At 40.5% G+C, this 19,191-nt stretch overlaps 1 protein-coding gene across 4 annotated transcripts in view; it reads right to left on the bottom strand.

Annotated features, from left to right (window-relative positions):
* Window positions 1-234: 234 nt before the first annotated feature.
* The window catches only part of LOC149249012 (protein serine/threonine kinase), a 318,878-nt gene continuing 299,921 nt past the window's right edge, over window positions 235-19,191 (bottom strand). For all 4 annotated transcript variants that reach the window (XM_089458604.1, XM_089458602.1, XM_089458603.1 and 1 more), the window contains one exon: window positions 235-783. In XM_089458604.1, the coding sequence (XP_089314730.1) occupies window positions 634-783 (150 nt within the window). In that variant the 3' untranslated portion in view covers window positions 235-633. The remainder of the gene's footprint in view (window positions 784-19,191) is intronic.

Raw genomic sequence — 19,191 nt, 5'->3', positions numbered from 1 at the left:
AAAATCTAGAGGAAGCTCGGTGAGAAGAGAAAAATTTAAGCATCATTCATGAGGCCTGACAGCATTATTGTTACTTCCATCTGATTTGATGCATGAAGGATAACAGAAAATTAACACAAATATAGTCATAAATCCTACTCTAAGAACAGGATTAAGGAAAGTAGGTTTCTCTAGTCATACCAACTTCACCTGAGAAATCAATTCCATAATTGCTTTAATGCCTCCATAAGCAACTTCAGAAATATAAATAAATGATTATATTACATGATACAGTTTTCTGAGCCATTTACATCAAGAATATTATGCATTCATGGTTGCCAAACTGACTGAACGATGCAGGTAAACAATATTACTCTTTCAGTCAGAACATAATAGTCGTCTCTTGGTACCCAAAACATAGTTCAAGGTTGCTTATACAACAAAATCAATTCCATCACGCAATCACCGAAGGATTTCTTACTACTCATGAATACACCCTTCAAGTGCACAAATGTTTGGATGTATACATCAACAGCCCTTGTTTATTTATTCTAACAGTGGACCAGCCGACATAATCAGAGACCATTTATTTCCAAAATCCAATTGGCATATCCAAGGTCTTCCATGCTATTCAATCATTTTCCATCAGTAAGATTAGCAACAAACTTTCAGGTAACCATCTTCAGTTCCTACAAGGAATAGTCGAGAGAAAGGAAGAACATTTATCGTTGATATAGCTGACATGTTCTTCAATCCACGGTCTGAGGAATACAACTTCTGAGGAAAAATGCGTTGTTGCTGCTCCTGCCAAATTAAACGCGAACACTTCTTAATGCAATGAGACTAGGAAGTTTCTACCAGAGAAGAAGACATAGATGACCATTCTCTAATACTAATTTCATGCAGAACACCAGAAAATTGTCTGAGCTTGCCTCAGCATATATCACAGTTGGAAGCAATACAGCATGCATATACATAATAACAAGAAAGACTATTGAGTGAAGCTCTTACTGTCCTCAATCAAGAAACTTGGGCGAATGTTATTGCATCACATGCCAACTAGTCAAGAAAGCAATTTGATAATCAAAAAACACAACCAAATTCACTTTGCAGTTTGCACTTTTCACTTTGTGATTTGTATAGCTCCTTAAGGGCATCAAATTGGTTATACAGACATGGCCAAGAAGACACTCTCTTTCCATTTATGAAGCACAAAGGTAATGCAAATCTAATAGTGAGACAGTAGGATGAAAAATTGAAATCTATTAAGATGCATTTAAAGAACTGTCAATGCAAGCAAGGGACACACAGACATGAAGAACCAAAGATAAAGAGATGAAGCAATATTTTTGCAGCATTCTTTTAATCTTATCGATGCACGTTTAGCAATATAAGAAGAATGGCTTTACCATTTAGAAAGATTTCATCATAAATCTGGAATGTCCTTAGAGACCACCAGTACCAACACACCACAGTGAGAGGCTGAGGGGAAGCTATTGCTTTACACAAACATAGAGTATGGATCACAATTTGGAGCTAGCATGCCAGTATGTAATCTAGATTGATTTAATTCCAATTTCCATCTGTATGTATATTTATCAATGTTGCACGACTCATACTCGTATAAGACTCGTAATGCTATTGACTCGTCGACTCGTATAAGACTCGGGAACGACCCGTATAAGACTCGTCAAAATACAAAAAAAGTTAAAATATGGTAAATTTTAAGCACAAAAAAGAAACTAATGACAATTCCAATCCTTATAAGTTATAAAAACCACAATATATGCAATAATTCATAACATCATCTCATATCTATAAAAGTACAACATAACATATTCGATTTTTGTAACCAAAACATTTAGATACTGAATAAAAAAAGGACTCATGATTCCATAATTAAAATAAAAAATCTCAGCAAGTTCAAAATTCAAATACATATGTCATAAATGATAAATGATTGTCTCATAACAATCTTGAGTCACATCACGCATGGACGACTACGCCTACAATAAGCCCTCGTGAAGCTAGTGCTAACATCGGAAGGGTGAAGCAACTATGAGGCAGGTGTATTTGGAGTCTCCATTTGAGATGACAAAACTAGAGAGATCCTCAGTCTCTTCATCAAGCCAACTCAAATCAGAGGACTCCTCCTCCACAACCCAATCAGACTCTAAATCAATAGTATCCAATAAAATTGGATCGGTATCCTTTGGTTGCACTGGTTTTGTGAGCATCTGAAGGTTGTAGACTTGTAGTAGATGAAAACCAACTTCTCCAACTTCTCATGCTCTGACCTGTTTCTCTTTTTGTTGTGGATATGCTTTAACAATGACCAATTGCGCTCACAAGAAGAAGCACTGCAGGGTTGACTCAGAACTGTGATGGCGATTCTTGTAATTGTGGTGCCTCAGTGCCACAATCTATCCACCAATGAGTTGTAAAAAAAATAACAACAAAGATTATTAGTTTGCAATTCCAAACATATAAAAGAGAACTAGCAAAATTACAAGCTAAGTTCTAACAATTTGCACTTACAAGGCATTTTGTTGTCCTTGAGATGTTGGCTTGAGCTGAATCCAAACATGCCAGATGCTTCCTTGTACATATCTCGTTGTATGTTGATTTTGTCTTGAATAACTTGATCTGGGAACATCTTCTCAATGCATATCATGACACCTCTCATCACCTCGGGATTGTTTTGAATGCTAGATCCCTCATTATAGAATAAGCTCAGATTGAGATATGCTCCTGCTGCATGCAATGGTGAATGTAGTTGCCTGTCCCACCAAGAATCAGTAATTTGTCATATAGGGAGATATTTAAATTCATTTCCCTTATAGAAAGACTTGATGGCCTCTTTGGCCCTGTCCATGCCTTCATAAATATATCCCATTGCAAGTTTCTCTCCATCCATCAATCTCAAGACTTTCACAAGGGGCTCAGTGAAGCTGACAATCTTAGTGACTTTGTCCCACAAACTATCACCAAAGACAAATGCTTTCACAGACAATGCTTTTGGTTTTGTGCTATCTTTCCAAAATACCCATTGCTGGCTACAAAACATTCTTCTCAAAGCTTGGTACTCATACAAAAGGCTTTGGAGGGAAAGAAAGTTTGTAGCATATCGTGTCATAGTTCGGCGACTAAGCTCACCCTGTGTGAATTCACTCATAAGGTTCAACACCCAAGCATGATTATAAATATACTTGGTACTTTGTTTGCATTCTTGCACAACATCTTGCACCCACTCCAACTTCCCAATGTCCTCTAGTATCAAGTCTATGCATTGGGCAGTGAATGGAGTCCAAAAAATGGTGGGATATTTGGCACAAAGAAACCTTCCAGCTACCACATAATTTGTTGCATTATCCATGATTACTTGGACAACATTTGCAACCCCAACTTCCTCCACCACATCAACCAACAATGTAAAAATCAAATGTGCATCTTTTACATTTGCAGATGCATCAATGGATTTTAGGAACATGGCTCGTTTAGGGCAAGCTACAACAAAATTTATTATTGTTCTACCCCTCTGATCTGTCCACCCATCAGACATAATTGTACAACCTGTAAATTTCCATTTGCTTTTAATGCTCTCCAATTGTTCCTTAACACACTCAAGCTCCTCATCTAGCTCTTTCCCCCTAAGTGCATTAGAAGATGGGGCTTTGTATCCAGGACCAGCACTTGCAATGGCATCCACCATGGGCTAATAAAAATAAGACTTTTCGTAGTTGAATGAAACACTGTTACGGTACCAAAACCTCCTCACTGCCATATCTGCCTCCTTCCTCTTCTTTTCATTAAAACTATCCAAGGTTGGTTGAGATCCTGGAGTTGTATGGGGACTGAAGAAACAAGAGGTTATACTCCTGTTTTCCACAACACTTGAAGAAGAGTTACCAATACCTGGCCTTTGAATCTGTGTTTCACTTTGTTATGAAGATCTACCTATCCCAACAATCTCATCCTTCCTTTTTTCCCTCTTAGAACTTTCATCTTTAATGGCTTCCAAAGCAGCTGCCATTTCAATAGTGACTTCATTAGGGCAATTTTGACAACATCCCCCACCATTCCCAGGAATTCTAGCTAGATGGTATTTTACCCTGTTTATGTCTGCATGCATTATGGCATTGCCATAATTGCACTTGACATGTTGGTCATTACCGGCAATGATTCGTTGACCATGTGCTCATGCCGGATCACGAGACTTTCTAGAACCCTTTGGTGGCATGGTGACAGAATCTAGAAGAAAAAAATTAAATTTTAAAATTTAATTGATATTTTTTTGTTTTTTTAATTTTTTTTGTTTTGTATTTTTTTTTAGTTTGTAATTTTTTTTGGGCCCGTGGCTAAGTTTCTCAGCGACACAGCGGCCCTATGTGGCTGATAAACTCAGCCACAAGGCCAAAAAAAATTTGCAAACTTAAAAAAAATTGAAAACAAAAAAAAAACTAAATTGAATACAAAAAAATTAAAAAAATTTACATGGAAAACATTCAAACAAGGTTCATGAAGCCTACCTGAAGTTGGGTCTGATCTGATGAAGCCTCCTTTAGCCTCCTCCAAGAGCTCCTTCACTGTGTAATGGAGTCACTCAACACTCATAGAAATTAGCCAAATACTCAAATGACAAGTGAATGACAAATGGAAGATAGAGAGGTGCTTATAAAGCATTTTCTTCCCTCAAATTTCCCTTTCCCTCCACCTCATTTCCAAAAACGAAAAGAAAAATAAATCAAAAAATCAAAAACAATTTGCCTTTTGAGGGTCGACGGGTCTTATAGGGGTCTGATGTGGATCTTATGGAAAACCCGTGGGTCTTGTTAGCGCTTGGAATTCACCTAGGCTGAGATAAACAAACTCTCAAGGCTACATCAAACCATTTCACCTCGTAGCTAGCCCTACGAGGTATGAGAAGGCTCTCTCGGGTCAGATTCGGTAGATCTTTCAATATGATAAGCTGACCAATTATGAATAAAGATTTTAGGCTAGTAAATTGATAGGGGGGTTGATTTAATGATTTTTGGGGTTTTGGTGGCAATTGGTGGAAGTGCAATTCAGGGTGCGGGGAATGAGCACAGTTTTTGCAGGGTGATCTTAGGGGCAAGGTAGGAGTGAGTGCTGATGCCTTAATCTGAGGTGGATGATCAGGAATGATAGAGGAGGAGCTAAAGAGGGCAAACAACCAATTTGAATCCTCTCTAGACAGTAGAAAACATAAATATTGAACAAACTAAAAAGCTGAGCATGTCAAAGCATGAATTCAAACTTTACCACTTCATCTGTCCAATTAGAAGCAAAAGAGAGATGTGGAATACATAAACAAAACTTACAAGAACATGTAGAGAACACACCATCAACACAACAATCCACAAGAATCCACAATGATGTCTGCAAAACCCTGGCCTTCCTTTTCCTTAAATTGCAGAGATAGATGTACAATATACAATGAAAGCTTTCTTCCACAAGAGTCCAACCATGAAAATGAGAAGGAGAGAGCATAATATAGACCATCTAGACCATCTAACTCCTTTCCCCACCTCTAGGGGTCGAGCTCAGCTTCCTAGGAGCAGTTTGAACTAATTCTAAACTAAGAACTAGAAAATAGGCAGCCAAACAACTTGCCTCTATTACTTAGCTAACTCATCCATGCATTAATTTTTCACTTTTTACATCATGGAAGCTTCTAGAAGGGTAAAGAGAGATAAAATCTATCAAAGTGCCATGAAAATATTACATTTATCCATCATCTACAAGTAAAAATGGTCAACCATAGTCAAAACAGTGTTTTTTGACAAAAAAGGTCAATTCTGGTAAAGCTGGCTCGAATGGTCGCGCCCCCTGTTCAAATGGTCGCGCCCCTTTGCAGCTACTTTTGAGTGGGTTCCACTGATCCAAATCAGGTGCAAGATGGCTCATTGGAAAGCTTGGTCTGTCTACTTTCCATCCCAAGTGGAATTTCTGGATTTGGAGTTGATTTGACCCCTCAAAAGTCAATTCTCCCAAGGTCACTTTCTGCAACTCAAAAAGTGGGCAGAAAGTCATTTTTTTGATGTATTTTGAGCTTTTGGAGGCCCAAATCTCAAAATCAAGCTTCTCCCAAGTATAGGTAATTTTAGTCTCTGCATGCCCTTTCCAAAAATGTAAACCTTTCCTCATTCTGAGCTGTCCCCACGAGTGGTCGCGCGGGGTGCGTGACCACTCCACAGGCAAAAACCTGTAAATTTACAAAAAATTGCCAAAATGCTCCAAAATTCTCAAAATTTTTAGATTTTAATGCTGGATCAAGGCTGATGAGTACCATGGTGAGTGAGGGATGCCTCAGCCAAGATACGGAGTGGGTTTGTCCTTTTCTTCCTCTTCCAGGCCTCAGACAGCTTCCTTTGGAGAATTTTCATTTTGGCCTTGCAAACATGCAATTTGGCCCAATAATGTGTTTTCATATTGCGTAGCAGCTCTTTGTCATGATTTGCCTTCTCCAACAATCTCTCCAAGCGAAAATTTGCTTGGATGAGCAATGACTCCCTATCAGCGGGCAATGGGTCCCCGGGCCTCCTGCGGTTCAAGCCTCTGTTACCGCGGATTCTCCATAATTCATCCAGCTCTTTCTCCGTCTCTAACTGTTTGTTCCGCTGCTCTAAATAAGTGATAGTCCACTGAGCCATCTCAAGCTTCCGCTGCAACACAAGGTTCTCCTCCTCTCTCTGCCTAATGAGCTCATAGAAATCTGAAGAGGAAGGAGAGTGAGCATCAAGATCAGTGAAATCAGGATGTGCCTCGCCAACTGCCTCATCCTCAACCATGGGCTGCTTGCCCTCTCGTACTGCCTCTGCTACTGAAGGATGCGAGGCCCCTTCCACCTGGTGTGGAGATAACACTCGCTGATCTGAAGAAGATGACGAGACCCCTTCCACCTGCTGTGGAGAAAGTACTCGTCGAGCTGCTGCAAATAAGGTCCTATGACCTTTCTGATAAGTGACCCGAGGAGAAGAAGCCATATGTCTCGGAATACTAGCCTCGGGCTGATGTGATGGCCCTCCCTCCTCGTGAACTGCCTCTGGCTCTGGCTGTGGCTGTGTAAAGAACTCACGGGAGATAAAATCTGCCCAAGGAATACCCTGCTGGCTCAGCTGATGGGAAACAACCAGCTGGATGAGACCATGATGACACAAACTCCCGAACTGCTGAGCTGGGGTCTGCTTCTGGAAGATAGAGACCATCCTCTGAATGTCATGAAAGAGATAAGCCGGGATGTTCATCATTCTCACCCTGGTGAAGTGCATCAGCATGCGGATGTGACAAGCAAATACTCGTGAGAACCTCCCCTCGCATGTGAAATAGTGCATAATAAGCCTCATGATAGATGCATATTCCTCTCGGAGGAACCTGATAGGAAAGTTCCCTGACAAGTTGTGTATGTATGCTGGCCTGACATATGGCTCAAAGTATACCAAATCCAGCCACTTGCGCTTTGGCCACACCTCACCCACATTGGGTATCCCGGTAGCCTGTGAGATGGCCTCTGGAGAAAACACAAAATTCACTCCTGCAAGAGTGACCTGCCCGTCATGAAGGTGTAAAACAAATAGCCGGGCCAGCTCTCTATGATGCTGAATCTGTGCAAGCCTCTCGCAAAACTGATAGCATGACATGTACTGAAAGCAAGTCACTGCAAATGGGCAAGCCTGCAACTCTGCCAATGATGTGGGCTCTTCCCTCTTGTGATGACCACTCTTGCCACCCTTACGAGGCCTCCGCTGTGTCTCAACCTCCGTGGATGAAGATCGGTCATCACCTTGCTCATTAGTCTCAGTGGTTGACATGGTGTTATTGAGCAAGGTGGAATAAACAAGTCAAAATGACCGCTGCCCTGCCTGCAAAATGCTGTGAAATATGCTGTTTTCAAGGGGAAACATCATGAGGGATATGTTAGGGGAGGGAATTTACATATAGGAAAGGGAAAAATATATATATAAGCAGGGAATTCTGAAGGAAAACATCGCATAATGCTAAACATGTCATTCCATCTTTCAACATTTGCAAATCAATACTTTATTTAGGGAAACTGTGTTTTTTAAGCATCAAGGGAAAGGACAATGAAAATCTTCATGATGGAGGGGAGGATGTCATGGGCATAGGGGGATAGGGCAGCATCACTTATGTACAAGTAACAGGCAGCTCATTTCATTTTGCTTTTGCATGTCCTTGAGGAGCATACTCTGTTTTTTATAACTTTTGGACTGGCCATTTGATGCTTTGGGAAACAGGGAGTTAGAGTATTTGATTGCAAGAGGAAGGGAGAGGGGATTGCTGTGATTATGTTACAATGGAAGGGAGAGGGAATTGGTAATTTGGGAATTAGGGAAAAGAGAGGATATTAGGAATTAGGTTTAGGGGGACAATGAAACCCTTTTAATAATCACTGCCAATCAATTTTCATAACAGCAGTTCATTTAAACAGGGGTAGTTTCATTTTTGCATTTGTCATTGGGAATTAGGGTTTCACTGTATGCTTTGGCATTGGGGATGGAAATTCAATTGCATAAGGAGCTTTGTATGAAGGGAAATGCAATTTGAATTAGGTTTTCATATGGGGAATATATAGGGAAAAACAGAGTCTTAAGGATGGGGAAGAATACCATGTTAATGCAAAACCCTAATCACAACAAAACTGATCTTTTTTGATAGCTATGCAGCTGTACATTTAATGGATTTTTGTCATGACTTTAACATAGCTTGCAACCTTTGACATATACACAGCAAGATGACATTTTTCTTTATTTTTTTATAAGGCTATGCAAATGGCATTTTCACTGTTTTTACAATTTCTTGTGTGCATGCCTTGTCATCACTTTTCTTTTTGTTTTTTACAATGTTTTCCTTTTTTTGTTTTTTTTTTTTTTTTTTTACTTTGCTGTGTATTAACATATGCAAATTTGCTGTGTAGAGAGTGTAGGGTTTTAATCATGTAGCATGGGGAAAAGGTAGGATTTGTATGGTTAGAAAGAACTAGGGTTTGATAGGATGTAGGGGTAGGGTTTGGTATGATTAATTTGCAAATGAGATTAACAAATATGACACATTTACATATGTAATTTAATCTTGGGAAAATGAATGGAGGGACTAAGGAAAAAGTTGCCTTGAAAAACAAACAAACCATCAAAGCATAAGCTTGCAAAAACATCAATCACTTAACCTATTTTTCATTAATTTCTTGCATGATATTTATGACCATAACCCTCCTTATTCATCCATGACACCATCATAAAAGTTGTTTGGGAGGCCTACCTTGAAGAAACCGCAAGCAATTTAGAAGAAATTTGAAGTTTTGATGAATTTCTGGGCTTGCTGGACGAGTGGTCGCGCACTTCCTTCGAGTGGTCGCGCACCCTTCGAGTGGTCGCGCCTGACCAAAATAACAAAGGATTTTTGCGCTGGAGTGGTCGCGCACCTCTCAGGTGGTCGCGCACCCTGATGGAGTAGTTGCGCACCCTTCAAAAGCTCGAAATTTGCTGCAAATTGCCCAAATCGCTCTCTTGCTTCTCACCTTGTAATTTCTTGCTCCCAAATGCACAATGAGGGTCTTCAAAGAGGGAATTTACCTTTATATGCTTTCATTTGAAAAAATTTAACTCAAAAACCCACTTTATAATGTTTCCACTTTGACATTCTTTTTTAACACTGTTTTGGAGTCATTTTGTCCTGAAATTAGCTCTTTGAGGCGTTTGACTTCATTCTTTTTGCAGGTTGACCATCTGATGGACTGTGACGAAGGAACCAGGGTTGTTGCCGGCACTTTTGCAGACTTTTGAAAATTTCTCTATTTTTACAAATTTGACATGACCTTGGACTTAAAAAACAGGTTTTTTTTAAATCCAAGGCATAAAATGAGCTGTAGCTGATGAAAATAATAATGGAACATATGTACATACCTCCTTCTGGCTTGCTGGACACTCACTGACCTTGAACTCATGACCTTGCAGTGATTTTGACTCAGAATCCTAGACCTAAGACCTGGGACCTCAAGACAAAAATAAAAACAAACATGACTCAATTTCATTGTGGTATGACCTGATCCAGCAAAGCCAAGAAGGGAACAAAGACTAGCCCTCCATTCAGTTTTATGGCATGCCTAGCGGGATGCAAAACTGACACTGATGAGACACCTAACTATGCATATGCAAAGAGCTATTGATCACTGATGGAGGGCTCAAGACCGACACTAACAGGTCTTATACGGGTAGCCGCATTCAATAAGATACCCGATGAGTCTGAGTCTTAAGCGCTGCTTCTATGTGAGTGACCCACCTCGCTATAGAACCCGCCAAGACTCGCGGGTCTTATACGAGTGGTGCTTCACTGATATTTATGCTGAATACAAATTTGAGGTGCACATTTTGCACAATAGTTTTAGAAATTTTCTAACAAGGACCTTTCATTTGTTCCAAACTATTCAACCCACCCAAGTGTTGTATTCACCCATAGGTTGATTCTAAGGATTCCTACCTACATCTAACATTCGCAAGTCCAGCACAATTCCATGAAGGTGAAAATAACAACTAGAATCTAGTCAATATTGTACAACTAATGGAGATTATATGGATGCCTCACATGGCATACTCTATTGATAGAGGGACTTTACTTGGTGGTAAACATCTGCCATAGGGATGATCATATTCAAAGCGATGCAAAATTTTAGGTTTCTTAATTCACATGGACTGCTTGATAAATAATGAAGAGGACAGAAGCAGTGTTGCACGAAGCGCCCCCCCCCCCCCCCCCCGATTCCAAGCCCCGAAGCGTGTCCCGTACGGAAGCGCCTAGGAAGCTTCGTCGGAAGCGGCGCTTCGGCTTTTTTAGCCGCTTCCTGGAATTTCCGAAGCGTCGCTTCCATGCCTCCGAAGCGCGCTTCGTACGACGCTTCGGGCCTCAGAAGCGCGGCACTTCGGAGGAGGAAGCGCACGCTTCCGTACGCTTCGGGCAAACAAGGTGCGCGCAAGGGAAAAAGACACTCTTTTTTTATTTTTATTTTTTAAGTTATGTTAACTTAGCATTAAAGGGGTGGGTTAGGGTGAGGTTAGAGTGAGGTTAAGGTGAGGAATGAAAAGAATAAAGCCCCCATCCATTCCTCATTTTCTCACTTTGGGTTTATGAAAGTTGGAGAAGAGAAGAGAGGAGAGGAGAAGAGAAGAGAGGAAAGGAGAGGAGAAGAGATGAGAGCTTGGAGGAGTGAAGAAGGAGGAGCTTGGAGCAAGAGCTTGGAGGACTTCATCTACAAGAGCTAAAGAGGTAAGTTCAAACCCCAAACTCCCTTATTTTTTTGACAATTTTTTTGTATTTTTCTCCTCCCTCTCCTACTCTTTCCCATTGTTTCTACTTGCTCCTTTATTTACAGGTTGTCCACCATCTATATCCATATTCCAAGATGGTGTTCTTTTGGCTTCTATGTATCATTCCACTCTTGGTTTTAATGATGGCAAAGGTGAATAGGAATTGAAGGGAAGAAACAGAAGAGGACAGTGGTGATGGTCCCAATATGAGTGACCCAATGTATGATGAGGAGGAAGGGTTTGAAGAGGAAGGGGATGAACCTGAAGGGGACACTGAAACACAAGATGGGAAAGCTACATCAACACCCTTGTGGAACTATGTGACCAAACTTGATGGGGGAAAGGGTGGTGGATCTTACAAATTTGTGTGCCCTCATGGTTGTCATGGAGGAAAACCATATTGTGGTTCATATACCCGTCTAAGGAGGCATCTTTGTGGGGTGCTGGACAGTGATAAAAAAAAGGGTCCTGTGGGGGTACAAATTTGCCCAAACATTTCAACTGAAGAAAGAAGAAAATACATCCAAATAGAGATGGCTGCACAACAAATAAACAAGAAACAAAAAACTCATTCTGAATCAAGTGCAACCTCTAAATTTGGTAGTTGCCCATCTCCTCATTGTACTTTTGCAAGCTCTGGAGGTAGAAGAACAATAGGGGATTTCCTTAATGTTGCTGGGAGGGATGATGTGTATGGAAAGATAGTCCGTTTTCTTTGTGCTTGCGGTGTACCATTCAATGTGCTTCGCTCTCCCTATTGGCATGAAATGGTAAAGGCCATCAATGAAGCCCCAAAAGGATACAAGGCCCCCAACTATGAGAAAGCTAGAACAGTGTTATTAGAAAGAGAAAAAGATAAGGTTCAAAGAGCTTTGACATGTTTTACAAATGAGTGGGTAGACTCTGGGGTATCCATTGTATCAGATGGGTGGACAAATATTAGAAACCAACATTTGATAAATGTTCTTGGTGTTTCTTCTAGTGGTGTAGTATTTATTGCATGTCATGACTCCTCCTCCATCACTGCATCTGCACAAAACATTGCAGATCTCCTATTGAAATCAATCAAAGATGTTGGTCCGAATAATGTGGTTCAAGTGATCACAGATAATGCAGAAAATTGTAAGGCAGCAAGAAAAATTATTGAGCGTACTCATCCACACATCTTTTGGTCTGGATGTCTGGTTCACACATTGAACCTTTTGATGCATGATATTGTGAAACACAAAGAATGTGGATGGATTGCTGAGGTTTACAGGAGAGGGAAGCAGCTCATTAAATTCATCACAGGGCATACAAGGGTAAACTACTTCTATGGCACTTACTCCAAGTTGCAATTGCTTAAAATTGCAAAGACAAGATTTGCTAGTTATTACCTCACCTTTAGGCGACTAGTGAAGGTGAGACAAGCTTTAACTAATCTGGTGTGCGTTGAAACATGGGATGGAATTAACACTGACATAGATGGTGCTAATGCAGTCAAGGACACTGTTCTTGACAGTTACTTTTGGGGACAGGTTAAATATGTTTTGCAATTCACCAAACTAATTTATTACATGATCAAGTTTGCAGATTCAGATCGACCAGTAATTGGGGAGGTTTATGAGCAAATGGATAGCATGTTGGGGCAGATTAAAGACATTGTTGAGCCTAGAGATACCACCTTGTACAATTATATTCGTGTAGAGGTGGAAAACCGATGGGAAATGCTAAATGTTCCATTGCATGCATTAGCATATGTTTTGACACCTAAATACTATCATCCATCATAGCTTTCAACACCAGCACCTGGGGGGGGGAAGCAGGAGAAAACCACACCAATATCAAGAGGTTCACAAAAAATATATGGCTGCATTGAGTAAATTAATCCCTGATGAGGAGGAGGCTACATTGGTACGGAGACAGGTGAGCAACTATACGCTCAACACTGGTCCATTTGGGAGCATGCATGCAATTAAAGATCGAGAGACATTTTCTGCTCTTGAGTGGTGGAACATGCATGGAGGGGGTACTCCACTTCTACAGAGTTTGGCATTGCGGGTGCTATCACAGGTGGTAAACACTTCTTCTGCACAGAGGTGTTGGAGCTCTTATTCTTTCATCCACAGTGTTAAAAGGAACAGGTTAAATTTAGACCGGGCAGAGAGCTTGGTTTATGTTCATTACAACTTGCGATTGTTGTCCCATTACTGTGAAGATGCAAAGTCTAATAAAGACTTGTTGATTTGGGACAAGAATCCAGAGGAGCCCAATTTGGAGGATGGAGTGTTGCGATTAGAGCAATTAGAGGATGCTCTTATCCAGGTATGTCCATTGTGGTATGAATTTTCCAATTTTCCCTTATAAAGCATTTCTCTAATTCATGTTTTTAATTTTTTTGTTAACTAGTGTTTTTTTTTTTTGCATGAATTTTTTGAGCGATTCTAGGATGATGATGACCGTGTTGATATGCCACCCCCACCCCCATCTGGTCCCTTGGTTCCTAGGTTCCATGGTTCAACACCAACAACAAGGGGGTTCTTCTTCATCAGTTTCAGTGCCACGACTTCCACAAGCACCATCTTCTTCATTGCCACCACGTGGAGGCTCGCCACCACGTTCTATTCGTGGTGGAAGGAGGAGAGATTAGTAGATATATTCACAATCTACTACTTTTTGTCATAGATTACTCATTAGACTTGTAGACTTGTGAATTTGAATTTTGAACCTTTTTGGCTTGGCGGTGACCAAGTGACATATTTTGTAAACATTATTATTTGAATTTTGGACATGACAAATGTTGACAGTTGCTCACTTGCTAGATAAATCATAATATGCTCTATGTTTTATGTTTTATAATATGCTTAAATGTTTTATGTTTTATAATATGCTTAAAAATTTGATGTATGTTTGTAATAGCTAGAATATAGATGATTGTTGTACATACTAGTAACTACAATGGAATCATGGATGCCATATCTATCTTGATTTATGCAAAAATATGCATGTTTTCACGTCTTCTACAATTAATTTGGTATTTGGGATGTTTGTTTTGAGTATAAATGCAAAAAAATATAAATATATATATAGCAGACGCTTCCGCGGACGCTTCGCTTCCTAGATTTTTGGAAAATGACGCTTCGGCGTCCCCGCTTCCAAAAAAAGCTTCCGCTTCGCTCCCGCTTCGTGTAACATTGGACAGAAGACATGATTACTATCACACTTCCATGCCAATGTAGGAATATTCCTTTTTTCATCAAAAGATGACTTTAAGGCATTGTCAACCGACGCCACAAGTTCGCTTGGACGACAGTTTTCTTGCCAGAATCTGGTAAAAAAAAAATCAAAAAACCATAATGTTGGACTGTTTCATTCATTTTTTTTTTGTGGAAATGGATTCAGCACCATCAAGAATCCCTGGGCGCCCAAAATCCTGAAGTTTGACAGTTGTAACTCAGATTGTCAAAAATTTATGCCCGATTTTGTCATAATCTTGCTGGAATTCCCATTATTTTCTGGGTTAATTTGTGGGTTCTTTAGACTACGCTATGACTTTAATATGAGAATATGTTTTTTGGGATGGGGTATTGAGATTTTCAACTCTACTCTCAAATTATTAACTCCAAAATTCTTAGTTAATGTCATGAAAGGGTTTATCGAGGAATGGAAGTTGTTTATCAAAGGGACCGTTGCTCGAGAAAAGTTGCTAGATTGGAACAAGTTACTGGATGAATTCTTCCAAGAAGAACTATGGAACGAGGACCTTCATAAGAAGAAGAAGACTTATGATGATAGCATGGCAAAGAAGGACTTAAGCGAGCTGAAGTGTTATATCTATGGCAAATATGGTCATTATTTGAGCAAGTGTTCAGGGAAGAAGAAGATAGACAATGAGAAGAGGAAGGGGAAGGAAGTGGTTGGTGTTGTTGCATCTTCTAAGCTGGATAGGCCATCTCTGATCAGCTTGAGACTGCTTAGCTGGATAGGTTTCTCATTTCTCCTAAGGTGCCATCGATGAGACTGTATGGTATGTGGATAGCGGAGCATCGAAGCATATGACAGTTTCACGTGAAGTTTTCGAGACTCTAACTAAATGGGACTCGAAGTTGCACATGGAGATTGGTGACAAGAGTTAGAAAGTTGTCAAAGGGGCAAGCGTTGTGCCATTCAGGATGGAGTTAGGTCGGTTGTTGAGAATTCAAGATGTACTGTGGGTACTGGATATTTGTATAGCGTGTTCTTCAACCCAGACTCCAATGATCGAAGCGAAGGGGTTTGAGGTGATTTTCCATGATGGTAAAGTGAAGCTCAAGCCCAGAGGCTCTAACTTTGTTTGACCTATCATTGGAGTTAGGAAGCATTGTCTATATCAGCTGACGGGAAAGCTTATAGATCATGGGAAGAAGCAAGTTCCTGAGACTTAAAAGGAGTCACGTTCGAGCGAGAGTATGCAGGTTCAGAGGGAGAATTAGCAACCCAAGAAGAGCGCATGGTCAATGAGAAGCAAGGGGATTTCTGCTGCCAAGAACGGACCATGGTATGGCATGAAGGCCTATCAGGAAAAGAAGAAGCAAGAAGCTTCTAATTGCAAAGAGTCAAGACATTTCCGCGAAGAGTGTGGTTCATTCTAGAAGGTATGTTGCAATGGTGAATGCCAAAGATTGGGCTAGTGTTGCCGAGAATAATGAGATACTTTCGAGTGGCGGAAGTACCTCCCTCACTAAGAGGGAGTGTTCAACTGTGTAGCTTGGGAGGTACTCCCACAACCCCTGGGGTACTGGGTTTGTGAGGAGTTAACCCAAAAAAGTGGTTTGGGAGCGATGTACCCAAGCAGTGGGTTTTGCACCCAAAGTTGTGGACGCAAGACCAAGTGAAGAAAATGACATTTTATTCATTAAGAGCATGTTGGGCACCTTTGATGGGCTAAGGGGAACCTAAGGCTTCGATGGTGTGGCGAAAGAGAAATGAAATGGAATAGTGGGATTTCTGGTATTTGGTTCAAGTCGGCTTGACCCATGTGACATGACCCTTGGTGATGAGACTGCCATACATCACTATAAGTAGAAGTCAATTCAAGCTCATTCTCACACATCACAAGTGCATTCATCAAAGTGAAGACCAATCTGAGGAGCCATAGACCTAAAGAGTCGAGTTAGAGAGTGAGGAAGGACGTGTTTTGATCTAATTTATTGTGTTCTTGTTAGGCCGAGTTATGGTATTGTTGGACGTGGAGTTTGTACAGGGTTTTGGGCATGCGTAGGAGCACAATCTCTGTGCACAGCTCGAACTGTGACTGTGTTTTGAAGGAGGGTCGATCCCTTGTTTGTGGTGGACGATGGTCTTATGACCTATGGAAGAGTTGTGGTAAAGGGCCGAAGTTTCTTTAGGCTAAGCGCAGAAGATAAGGATCTACAAGGACAGGTTTGAACAGGTTTTGGAGAGGTCTATGAAGGCCAAAGTTAGGGAAACCCTGAGGTATTGCAAGAGCCCTAAAGAGGACCAAAAACCTCAGTATTTTTTGTGCACAAGACTGAGTATTTCAGGGCTACTAGAGGACACATCTTGAAAGGTACGTGACTAGTTTTCTATGTGATGAGTGCTAGGTTAATGTAATATTTGAAGACTAGTTTTTTGATAGTGATAGTAGCAGCCCTAAGTACAATGTATGCAATGATCAGTCATTATTGTGTGGGTTGTGCAAGAGATCCCAAGATTAGTCATCTTTGTGGACTGTGTGAGGGCAAAGTAGTGTACCCAAAGGAATAATCTTGGAGCAATAAAGAAGTAAATCAAGATGGTTGTTTGATGTGTGCCCTAGTTCAATGAAGTCAACGATAAGAGGGTAGAAGTTGAAGACCCTAAGAGCAAGCTATCTTGGAGAAGAAAGAAGATTGTCAGAAGGCAAATCTGTGAGCCTAAGATTAGTCACCTTTGGTGTGGCTAGGGGATTGATGGTGGTTGTTTGAGCAATTGAAGATGCAAGTAATTATGGAGCAACAAAACTACTTGTGAGCAGCAGAAGAGGTGGCAAAGGACCTGTCAAGTGTTCAAGGTACATGGAGCAAAAGACCTAATTGGAGCGCTCCTTTAGCAAGTAAGTCAAATGTATCTTGTTCAAGGGTAGGTTGGAGTGTTGACGAATCAGGGCATCTAGATTAGGATGAGATTCTTCTGGCAATGATAACTAGTTGTGGAGTACTTTGTAGTTTTCTTGTTAGCACAATCTTCTCTTATTATTATTAGAGTGTGATTTCTTACTTCATCAAACAGTTATCAAAACAAAAGAGACAAGAACACAAGATGTTGGCTCTTAGCTAGGGAAAAACCTCTCTTTCCTAGAGAGGAAAAACCTTCTGCAAATTTCTCTTATTGAAGCTTCAATTGACAAATGCCAAACCCTAGACCATTGACCTGTATATTCTCCAAGCAGAAGACACAGTCTCCCTTTTGCAAATTCCTTTTTGTCCTTCAATCAATGCCTCTATCTACACTGCACCTTGATCTCGCACTTCTTCCAGCAACTGATGGCACTTTCCTTCGCTCCTTTTTCGGCAACTACAGAAACCCTAGGTCTCCTTAGAGACCTCTTCTTTGATGTCTTCGTTTCCTTCTCTACCTCGCTTGGTAGTCTTCCTTCTCCTTGATACTTAGGCTAGATAATGAGCCTCTTCTTCTGGTGTATCTCCGAGTTAGAGACTGATCCTCTTAATTCGCACGTGGCTAATCTAGGGCTTGAAATAAACTTTTTTACTTGCTTCCTTCCTTCACTCTAGGTGATACCTATTTCGCTTGAGATGGAGACCTATTTGGAGCCTCTTTTTCACCCAAAACACTTCTTCTTATGTTGCTGCACTTAGGGTTCTAATGTGACTGCAGAATTGCCCTCCTTTCTTCGCATGTGTGATAGAATTAGGCCCTAAAACAATCCTCCCAAACTCAGTTTCTACTTTTCCTTCTCTATTGCCCTAGAAGCACCTTTCTGCTCCTTTTTTGCACCTCTTTCTTGACTCTTTTCTTCGCTGATTTCAAAGATCACTTGATGGTCTAATTGTGAGGTCGAATGGCCCTATATATAGGAGTTTGTCCCTCCTATTGGGCCGACTTGAGCTAGTGAGGCCGACTTGACTTTAAGTGCACCAAAAAATTCATTCTTTGAGCCAACATGAAGAGCAGTCTTGTCTTTGCTTTGGAGGATCAACTTTGACATATTTCTTTGACTGTAGTACATAGATTTACATGGTATAACATGCCCACATGGGTCTTCAACAATGACATTAACTCTTTGACTTTCCTAGAAGCACTTAAACATGTGCTTGACCTATCAAATGGGCAAGAAACCCATTCTTGATAATTACAAAAATAATAACACTTTTCTTTTACAAGTAAAAAGATCAAAATTACATTTATGAAGACCGAACCTAGTTACACTTTCTTCAACATGGAGATCATAAGATGTTGATCTCAAGCCTTAGTTTTTCTTGTATCAGGGCTAATTGTAAGGGCCATGATCCCTGGTACAGGAGCCCTATGTTTGTTGTATTAAAGATTGTAATATAACAAGTTTTGGGTTGAAAAAAATCTCGTGTACTACATTGATTCACTATTGTACGTTTTTCGTTGTGCAAAGTGCTAGTGTTATGGTATTTCAGTGTGTTTATGATCGTGTTCTTAGACATAGACCTATACCTGAAACACCAAGGAAAAATCAACACAACCGTCAACCCAATATTTGGTACTATAACATTGTACCATCCTTGATAGCGACTAGGAAGAGGATTGCGGGTGTGGAGATCCGAGAATAACACATAAGTATCACCTAAGCAGGAAGTGGATGGAGTTTGGACGATGTATTTTGATGGAGGTTGTTCTAAATCTGGTTCGGGAGCAGGGATTC

The sequence above is a fragment of the Pinus tabuliformis genome, chromosome 7 (assembly GCF_031772625.1).
Source record: "Pinus tabuliformis cultivar Carrire ecotype Pingquan chromosome 7, CPIR1, whole genome shotgun sequence".
In the NCBI taxonomy this organism is placed as follows: Eukaryota; Viridiplantae; Streptophyta; class Pinopsida; order Pinales; family Pinaceae; genus Pinus; species Pinus tabuliformis.
This window is presented reverse-complemented; position numbering and strand designations above follow the sequence as displayed.